Below are 10,471 nucleotides of genomic sequence, written 5' to 3'. Positions count from 1 at the left end.
TGCTGTGAACTCTCAACATTGCCGTGCTGTTGAAGGACATTCTGGGTTCTTCTGTAACACAGGATTTCCTTCTGGTGGGGAAGATGTTTAGTTGATTTGGATAGAAGCACCTTAGCTGGCTGCACCACCTGAATCCTCTCAGCCTCACTGAGCACCTGACAAGATATCCCTAAACTGCCAGCACACAGTTAAAATGAATAATTAAGGCAGGTAAGAGGAAACTGAAGAAGGAACTCCATTTTTTTTTTTTTTTTTGTGATTCCTTTCTGTTAATCACCAATTGCTCTTATCAAACATGTAGATTAAAATCCCTCTGCAGTCACGTGTGATCAGGACAACCAGGAACAGAAATTATTTCCCTTTCTATTTTCAAGTTGTTTATTTCTTTCTTCATGGATCTACCCATGCATTTGAAGGGGGACAGAAGGGGGTTTTACATCAGCCAAGATTCTAGTTTCTCCACCAAGAATCCCATATCTTTGCTCAAAATTTCTCTTCTTTTTCTCTGCAGTGGGAGAGAATGGGAACAATTCAACAGACACATTTCCACTCTGACTGTGAATAGAAGAACAACAGTTAGTGACATTTAACATGGATTGACCTTCATGAAGGTGGGAGCTGGATGGTATCCCTGGAAACTTCCAGGCAGTATCCCTAAAAGAGCTCTCATTTAGACAGTTTTATTTGAACCAGCCATGCAGGGCACACTTACTTTCTGGGACCAAACCATTTTCTGGTCCCTTTTTGTTTAAAAGGCCACAAAAACTAACAAGCCTTTGACCCAGTCAGTGTTCCAGGGTCAGACATTGTCCAGGGTGCTCTGTGGGCACTGCAGGTGTTCTAATCTACAGACAACTCTGTTCATTACACAGGGATTTACTATCCCTTTGGATTCAAAATTTAATCAGCTTTCCCATAATGTGTAATTTTGGGAGTACAATTTCAGAAATACTTTGCTCGCAGGAAAAGCCCAAGATCTTGTTCCAGCCATACTCTGCTTTTTCCATTATTGTTCTTACTCAATCTCACTTGCAGAGCAATGCACACTGAATTTCTGTTTCCATTAAAAATATTCCCTTGTTAAGATCACCTTTTATTTTCAAATGGGTAGCTTTGTTTTAGGACCAGGGAGGAATACCCACAGCCTAGACTTCCAGCTCCCAGGGAGGGCTATGGTGAAGCACACAAAGCTGATTCTCAGGGTGTCTAAATATCAGTCCTTCATAGCATATCTGTGTTTGGGGCCAGCTCAGGCCCTCTTCTGACCTCCCAGCTGCTAGAGATGATGTTAACCCCATGGTGAACTGGTCTTGAAGAGGAAACTACATTTTCTGTTTAAAATACAATATACACATTGCAGCTTATACCAAGAGGTGAATAAATGAATGTTCTCAAAGTCCACAGTGGGATAGGGGGTTATGTTTGTTTTTAAAGTCCTTCCTCTGCCACCTCAAATGAAAGAGCAACCAACACCATATTGTTTAGGAGAAGGAACTAAGTGGAACCTATAAAATGAAATTATTAGGCAGCAGAATGTTTTGCTACTCCAGGACAAACCCCACTGCCTGTCAGCTGGGGGAGGCACTTCTAGCCCTTCATTGGGGTGAGTGTTCTCCCCTCTTTAGGGCTGATCCAGCTCTGCCAAAGATAAATACACTTCCATTTACCAACCCTTTCACCAAATGGGTTTTCTATAATAAGCAATTGGAATTCCTCCCCTATTTTTTGTGAATAGTAATGTTTGAGCATTTAATTTCTACAGATCTTTCAGTGCCCTTGAATTTCACTGTCTCCTTCAGCAACAAAGAATAAAGGTGATTGAAGTTGTCCCAGGAATCAATAACTGGTTTGCTATTCTTGACATTCCTGCAGCTATCTAAGCAGAAATCCTGATCTTATTAATATGAAATCTGAGGTTATTAAATCACTTCTTAATGGTAGGAGAAAACCCCTTGATTTATGCAGGCAAATACTGCTGTAGCTTTTACAGATAGAAATGATAATGCAAGTTATACTCCAGGCTTTGTGTACTCTGCAACCTCATCCCCATAATTCATGTGGGAGTGCAGAGCAGCACTGCAAACCACTTTCATTGTTTAAAAAAGTTCACATCACCTCGAAAGAAAGCCCCAAATATATCACATATGATCCCAGCTGTTAAAGGAAGGTCTGAGGATTGCAGCATTTACCAGCTTTCTGTCTTAGCAGAATCTTAGCCTCACACAACCAGTTACATCAGTATTTGAGTTGTCAGTGTTCCCTAAGCAGTAACATCACCCATTCCTCTAAGAACTTTCTCAGTATTGAAGAATGTTGAGGAGGCTGGAAAAGGAAACAGGATTAATTGTAATAGAAGGGTTCTAAATAGCCACAAGCACTCAAGGAGGAGTGCTGGAGGTGTGTATGTAAGGTGGTCCTGGCTCCTGGCCCTCAGTTCAAGCTCAGAACTGAGCTGCAGCTGATTTGATTTGTTCTCCAGCTCTTTTCCAGAGTTTCAAACCACGTGAGCAGGGTAAGGATTGCTGAAAGTGATGGCTAACAGAGCCCACTGAACGCTTCAGTGCAACTCCAGGACAACACAAAACTTCAGCATTTGCAAAGCCTCATCAATCTGAGCCGATGTTATAGTCATCAGAGGTGGATAACTGATTTACAGACCCATAAACACACATGGGGCACAACAGAGCACAAGTCAGCTGCTCTGGCTGTGACTGTTTGAGCCAGCAAGAGTTTCATCCCTGCCTTCTAATCTCCTCTCTGCAGGAAAGTTTGTAAGGAAGGAACTTTTCAGTGGAAGGTTTGGGGGGGGGGGAGGGGAGGTGTTTTTGGAGGTTTTTTCCCCCACCTTCCCCAGTACAGATTATGTTTCCTGCCTGGGCTCCAAATTCCATGAGAGTCAACATTAGATACAGTTCACACAGAGCTCAAACTCCTAAAGACATGAGAAATCAAGATCACAGATTAAGCAGACACACTGCCAAGGTAAAATACACAATTATTTGCCAATAAGATTTTTTTAAAATCTTAAGAAAAATTATTGTCGCTACTTTTTTTTTTCCCCAAAAAATTCTATATGAGAAACTTATGTGCCAAAAAAACCCAGAATTTCTCACAATAAAAGAAAAAATATACTGCTTTTGTCCTGGTCAAGTCACTACCACCCTGAGTTGGATCTGAGTTATGAAGGTAAATTTACTTTAATGGGTAAAAGAGGATGCTCGTCATTCTTATTTCCAAGGCTTAATACAGAGTTCCTTAGGAAAGAAATGGGTTTGAGTCCTGCTTATAAAGCTGTATTAGTTCAAAGTACTTGGAATATGAGAAAATAGGGGGGAAATATCTTGTCCATCAGAAATTGGCTGTTGTACTTTCAGAGTGATTTGTTTCACTGCAGTGCTGTTTATCAGTGTTGATAAAATAGCCAATGGATATGAAAATTGGAAGCTTTTTCCTGTTAATTTGAAACAGCAGCCACACAAGCTGCTGTGACATCAACATAATACCCTAAACCACCCCATCTGAAAAGATTTATTTGCTGAGCCCTCGTGCAGCCCCATTCCCTTTGCTTCTGACGTTCTCAATTTGCAGGCTGCTGGGGATCCAATCTTGCTCATCCTGGCTCTATAATAAGGATGTCAATGCAAGAAGAGAAAAAGTCATTATCTGACAGCCAGCAGACATGATAAAAGGCAGAGGCAGCCACCTCACAGGAGAGGCCACCCTTTCTGCCTTGGAGGAGCTTCTCAGTGTCATGGGCAGCTTCTGTACCTGCCAGCGTGTTCCAAATCCACTGTAAGCAGCAGGAATAAAGCTGAATCACCTAGGACACAGTCTCAGTCTGAATAAGGTTTTGATTTTCTACTATTAATCAGTGAAAATATTTCATTCTGATTAGGACATAAATAGGCAGTGAAAAAGATCAGAGAGACAATGTGAGCTGCAGAGAAACTTGGTCTGCATTCCTGGTTCCTGCCTGGTTAACTGAATTCATGTGGGTTTGGCTTATGCTGAAGTATCTCCCACAAGAGCAATAATCAGGCAAGACTAGTTAAGCATTTATATGGGAAGATTTTATTGCAAATTTAGAGATAATAATTAATATCATCTGTTTGGGGGAACTGTTAAAATGTCATTGATGCAGCAACTGACAGCAAAAATTTATTTATTCATCAACTTTGTCAAATAACTACCAAGCACCTTTCCAAGAGATAAGCCCCACTGAGGTAAAAGTTTGAAGCAATTCCTACAGAGTTAATATTGAATATCAACTGTAACTTAAGAAGCAATTTCATTTTCTGTGTGGAAATCAGAAAAGCCTACAGAGCAGCAGAACTGCATGTGAGACCAGTGTGAGAGAATTAAACAGCCTCCTGGGCATCCTGGGCTGAAAATTCCTTTCCCTGTAGTATTTGTACACCTGTAAAACCGATGCATAGAGAGGACATTTCCCAGACTATTCCAGTCATCCATTCATTTTCTCAACTTTGCTACAAGTGAATAAGATAAATACAATGTACAAAACCACCTTCTCTGTTCTTGTCCTCATAACCACTTCTTTTGGCTCCCAGAAGCAGATCACACCCTGGAATTGAAGCCTGAGTGTGGTTTAAACCCTTCTCAGGATCCAATTGAACAGCTTTGAATCCAACAGAGACTTTTTTTTAATGAAAGATTTAGCTCTTATGGGGCTAGTAAGAAGCCAGTAAGAATGCACACTTTTGGGCATTACCAAGAGAGAGAGCTGAAAAATGTACAAAGGAGTAGCATGGTCAGAATTTTGTAAAGTTTGAGGAAGTTTAGTTCTAGCTCAAGGGCCATAAGATCAGCAGAATCTCCCCCTCAAACATATCCCACACCCCAAATCTCTTTGCACTAAGACTATTAAGGAGCTCGGTTGTCCATAGCCTTTTGATTTAATGCTACAGCATCAGTTAATTTTCAACAAACTCGGTTTTCTCTTTTGGTATAAGATACTTGGTGAAAGCTCAGCCCATTTCTTGGCTGTGTGTCTTAATTGCTTATAAGCTTCCTCAGCCATTGGTCAAAATTAAAAAAATTAAGGAAAACCTAGAAAAATCTAGAAAATTATGAAAAACCCCACTATATATTGTCTAATTTTTTTATACTTCTAGTTGGTTCTCTCAGGCTCAAGCATCAGCCAATGATAACATGCACTGGCTTGAAGCCACTGTCTTCTTTTTAACTTATTGGGACTGCAACACACCAAGTGGTGTCTCCCAAAGGAAAAGAGTGGAGAAAACTTGACAGAAAACTATCTGCTGACACCTATCCATGTCAAAAACACCTGCACTCCTAAACCACATATTCACAGAATATGCAAGAGAGAAAAATATTTTTTGTCTTTGGTTTATGTAAGAAAAAAATTCTTCATCTGTTCAAATGACATAAAGCCAGACACAAAAGTATATCCAGACCATAATCAACAGCCAGTCTTGGTGCACAGGCACCTCCAGGAATTTATGCATCAATAAGTCTGGTTGCCTGATCCTGAGCAGCAAATGGGAGATTTCTTTTTAATCTGGGAGGGGTATGGGGGGATATTTTATCTGCTTAGATCCTGAATCATTTTTTACATAATTTCTACCATTTACCTCCCCTCCTTAGCACAGCAATCCCCCATAGATACATCTGTGGGCAATTAATTTGTATATAAATCATATATGGTTGATTCTCTAAGGGAAGCTTCCAGTTTAACTTCTGATACTCTTTCTGTAGCTTGTCTCAAAGGGTATTTGACTCGGGTGTAAATTACTGGAGCTGTTCTCCCTTAAGCAAATTTATTATTAAATTTAAATAATTCATTTATATATATTTTTGGAGGTTTTTTCTCACCTTTAACAACGTGCAATTCCTCTGTCCTGCTCGGAGCTCAGATTTTGGGATCCGCACATTCCCCCTTGCGCACTCAAGCTCTTTCAGCATCGTTCAACTCAAGGTACAAGGAATTTTGCCAGGGAGGAGCCTAACAATTATGGACCATGCACCACTGGCTCCAGCAGGATATTCTCCACTAACAGGGAGCCTGACAGCTCCTGACAGCCCAGTTTCATCAACAGGTTCTCCTGGGAGCATGAGCTCCTGCAGCGGGCGCGCCCAGGGCTCTGCCGGGCTGGGGAGCCCCGGGGTTGGGCACGGTGTGTAAATCCCTCTCCCCCCACTGACATCGCCCTCCTCTCTCTGCCAGCAGCTGCCCTGAACCAGAGCACGGCAAGCAGCGAGCTCCCCGGCCCCGAGGAGGCCGGCGGTGACAGCAGCCTGCTGGTGTCCCCGCTGCTGGTGGCGGGGGTGGTGATCGGGCTGGTGCTGTCCCTGTCCTGCGCCACCATCGTGGTGGGCAGCCTGAGGAAGGAGCCCCAGCCGCGGACAGAGCCTGGCTACGGTGAGTGACAGCCAGCAGGCACTGGGCAAGGCATGGCAAATAAAAATAAACACTATAAAAAGCAGGGTATGTTGGTCACGGGCAGCTTCGCAGTTTAGCGGTGCTGGGGCTGCGTTCCCACAGTTCATGGTGCCGGTACCCACAGCAGGTCCTGAACAGATCATTTCCCCTTGATATGGTAGAAGATTTCTTCTTTGTTGCATTTTCACACCCCTCCATAGCCTGGGTGTAGCATGTGATGTCATTTCTACCTGTTGGAAAGCCAGAGCTGTTTTCGGTTCGTGCACCGACCCACATCAGTGACTGGGGAAATGTTGTTTTTCTGACCGCAGAAATTAATCACTGGATATAAACAGAAAAACGGGGCACCAAAATGGCATTGCAAGCACGAGAGTTGATGACATAAATGTCATTACCATGGTCATCATCATACAATGGTCATTGTCATTACAGAGTCAAAAAGGTGCCAAATCCTGCTCCCTACCCCCAAGAAACCCCAAAACAAACAAACAAAAACCCCAGCTACCCAAACAAACAAACAAAAAAAACCAACCAAGCAAAAAAAAAAAAACCTACAAAAAACTTTCAGAAATTTTGGGACTATCAAGAAGTTAATTGTAGAGTTATATTTTTGACCCTTTTTGGGTTTGCTGACCAGAAGCTGAGAGCCATTTTGTCAAGGAAATGACAGAATCAAATTATTTCTCTTTAGGGGAAAAAAAAAAACCAAAAAAACAGTTACAAAGTTACTTTGTAAGTCCAGCTTTAAAAAACTCATATTATAAATGGTGGAACATCAACAATGACATCCTCTGTGGCCAAACTTCTCTACCTGCTGTTTGTTGTGAGTGCAGTTCTTTGCATATTGTTTTGGTGTTTATGTAGAAAAGACAATAATAGAGAGCAAGATAAAAACACATTATCTTAAATCTTGTTTTCTGGGGTACGTCAACTGGACTTCATTTAACTATTTGGACCGGGAATTTTTGTGTCAAATGAACACATTTCCTACCTACAGTTTGCCCACTTGGAGCTGGGAATAGTTATTTTTGGCTTTTCCAGAAACATTTATCCAGACAAGGGATCAAACTCTCTGTTTTGGGAACGAAATTTAGAATCCAAAATAAGTGAAATGCAAACTCCCATAGACAATTACAGAGGGAAAAATGAAAAAACAAAATTCAGAAAACTATGTCTACTATTCTGGTAACATCCATTGTTCCTAATTTTCAGCAGGATTAAATGGTTAAATTGGGGTTACTGTTTCACCCACCAACAGCAATATTTTGGCATGATACAATACTGACCATTAAGATTAAATCACTACATTTAAATCTACTGGTCTAATAAATTTCAGTTTCAATAAACCCTGAAACCAGGCAAAAATTTACAGGGCAATTTTCAAACTGCTTGTTGGAAATAACAGTGCTGGAGAAATGAAAAAAGGAAAGCATCTTTTCAGAGATATTTCAAAAGAATAATCTGAAGCTAAATTGTGCCACACTACCCAAGCGTGGAGCTGCCCCATAAATCCCAAGAAGTCAGTGCTATTTTCTGTGTTGGGCTTGTTTGTGTGTTGTTAGTTGGAGCGGTGAAGCTCTTGTGTGGAAGCCATAGGAAAGCCCTGGAGCAGCAGCAGGATGATTTTTCTCTACTAATTTCCAGCTTTTACTGGTTTTGTCAGTGTTTTTTATTGAGAACAGCATTCTCTCAAGACACAGAGCTACAAACCCTTTGAAAACCCTCCTGGAATGGTCAGGGTTCCCATGCATGCAGCCCCTTCAGCAAACACTGCTTTGCATTTCACTTCTTTTGGACTTTAAATTTTGTTCCCAAACTGGAGATGTCACTCCCTTACCCAGATAAATGTTTATACAAAAGCAAAAAAAATTCATGGCAGTGTTAGAAAACAGCGAGGGGGAACGAACCACGGGAGGAAAGAGCAGCAAACATTAATTGCTTGTTTTCCAGCTCCAGATGGCATCTCTCACGGTGGCTCTTCCGGAGAGCTGAGATCCACCTGCAGCGAGGAGTTTCCCCAGGCTTGTGACTTTGGTTCCTATCTGGATATACTTTCTCAGGTCAGCATCATGTATCCTGACCCACCTCCACGGTAAGCACTGTCCTGGCATTCTGACTGTTATAATCTTGCACTTGCAAAGCCTTCTAAAGAAAATAAACCTGCTAGGCCCATGCCCAGTATGAAAATTCAGGTCACACAAAATCCAAATGCAGAGAGACTTTGGGTTTTTTTTTTTTGACTCTAAGTTCAACTTTTCCTCAGCAGAATATATCTTTACTGAATAAAGGCATGTACAGTTCTCATTTAGTGATATTTACATTAAAATTTAACATATTGATGACATACTAATGAAACACCCAAGCAGAATCACTTGCAAACACCTTTCTTTGAAAGAAATGGATTTGCAAGTGAAAGTTTCTTCAGGGGAAAAAATACATGGTTTTTCCAAGAACTTTTGTATTTGTTACATTTATTACTGACCCTGAGAGTGTTCAAATCAGAGGGAACAGAAAAAAAAACGAAAGCAAGCTTTTGTAGTGCTGTGTCTTACAAACAGCAAACAATGGTTGGACGGCCCCCTTCTTTCTTTTTTTTTATCTCTTTTTAAGCAGACTGTTTGGAGTTAATGTACTGTAAAATCAGCCCTTTTTTGACTGCTTTTACACATGTGTGATCCAGAGCAAGCCAGCAGTAAGAACACACAATATATAAGTCTCTGCTTCTCTTATTCTATGCATAGTCTACAAGCAACCCTCTATGCATTACAGAGTCGTATTGTAATAAATGTGCTTTTAGACATACAGAGTAAATATTTTAGCAGAAAGCTCACAGGTGAAAAATTATTCTGAGCCTGGCATCTGTATTTGTAGAAATTCCCATAAATCCACTTTAAAATGCAGACTGGTTTTTGGACCCACGCCCACAAGCCTTTACCAATCAAAGGCACCTGACACCAGGCATGAGGAGCCAAAAATGACTGTGCACACCCAAGGAAACAGTGCTCATCCCAGTAACCACAGCCCTGCAGCACAGGTCCAAAGTAAAGATTATTGCTCATGGTTTTGCTGTTCTCTCAATGCTACACAAGTTAAATATTTTAGAAAAAAAGAGCTTTGGCGAATCATTTAAATTTTAGTCGTTTTTATATCTTAGCAATGCAACTGGAGCACTTGAGGGAAAGCAGAGCTCAGCAGATGGCTGAGAGTGAAGCTACACGGAGACTTTTAAGGTTGCTGTTAATGCATTGCATAGACAGACAATCATAATTTCAGCAGAAGGCTGGGTGAGAGGCATGGTAGGAATTACTGCCTTAGGTAAAAGCCCAAAGAAGCTCTGTACAGCCACCTTTATGCTCTCCTCTATGGCATAACTCTGCAGGGTATTTTTTAAATTAGCCAACCATAAAGATCACTTGGACTGATGGGTGCAAACAGCAGGAAAAGTGACTGTCAGACATGGCCTTGGAGCATAAACAAGACCTGCTTGACCTTTTGCACTTAAAATATTAACTCCCTGGGATCAGTCTCGTTGCATACAATAATATTTGGAAGAGTAGGTTCACTGAAATGTAGAACTGGCTAAATTAATGTAATTCCTCCTTGCAATTTGAGCAGAGCCAGGTGTAATGCAGAGCTAAACCAAAAGCTCATCATGCAGCTGGAGCATCAACAGAACACGAATGAAGAGCAGCAAGGAAAGCAACTTCACAGGCAAATAACTCAAAACGCATTTCCTGTGAAAGAATTCAGTGAGTGAAAAGCAGTTTGTGCTGCCAGGAGCAGCCACCAAAGCATTCAGTCCCTTCATCCCCCCTGTGTAACAACCTGCAAGAAGCACCAGAGCTCAGACCTGGGGTGAGGAACTCAGGGCTCCTGAACACACCATCCCTGTCACAGCCACACTGTCTGAAATGATTTCAGTACAAACCATGACACCTTTATTTGGACAAGGGGGTGATCAGTTTAGGGTGTTTTTGTTAGGTTTTACATTTGGCCTTTAAGCCACAAAATGAATGGAAAATTAATTTAAGGGGAGGGCTGGTGAAACAC

At 41.4% G+C, this 10,471-nt stretch overlaps 1 protein-coding gene across 1 annotated transcript in view; it reads left to right on the top strand.

The window, feature by feature from the left end:
- Nucleotides 1-6,205: 6,205 nt before the first annotated feature.
- The window catches only part of LOC114069451 (protein BEAN1-like), a gene marked incomplete at its 5' end in the record, with an annotated part of 15,677 nt that continues 11,411 nt past the window's right edge, over nt 6,206-10,471 (top strand). The window contains 2 exon segments of the mRNA XM_027906231.1: nt 6,206-6,400; nt 8,372-8,513. Of these exon segments, the coding sequence (XP_027762032.1) occupies nt 6,206-6,400; nt 8,372-8,513 (337 nt within the window).

Source organism: Empidonax traillii, unplaced genomic scaffold, assembly GCF_003031625.1.
Source record: "Empidonax traillii isolate 1590-97213 ecotype Southwest subspecies unplaced genomic scaffold, ASM303162v1 scaffold1262:size201849, whole genome shotgun sequence".
NCBI classification, from domain to species: domain Eukaryota; kingdom Metazoa; phylum Chordata; class Aves; order Passeriformes; family Tyrannidae; genus Empidonax; species Empidonax traillii.
The sequence above is the reverse complement of the archived record's forward strand: the minus strand, read 5'-3'. Positions and strand labels throughout refer to the sequence as shown.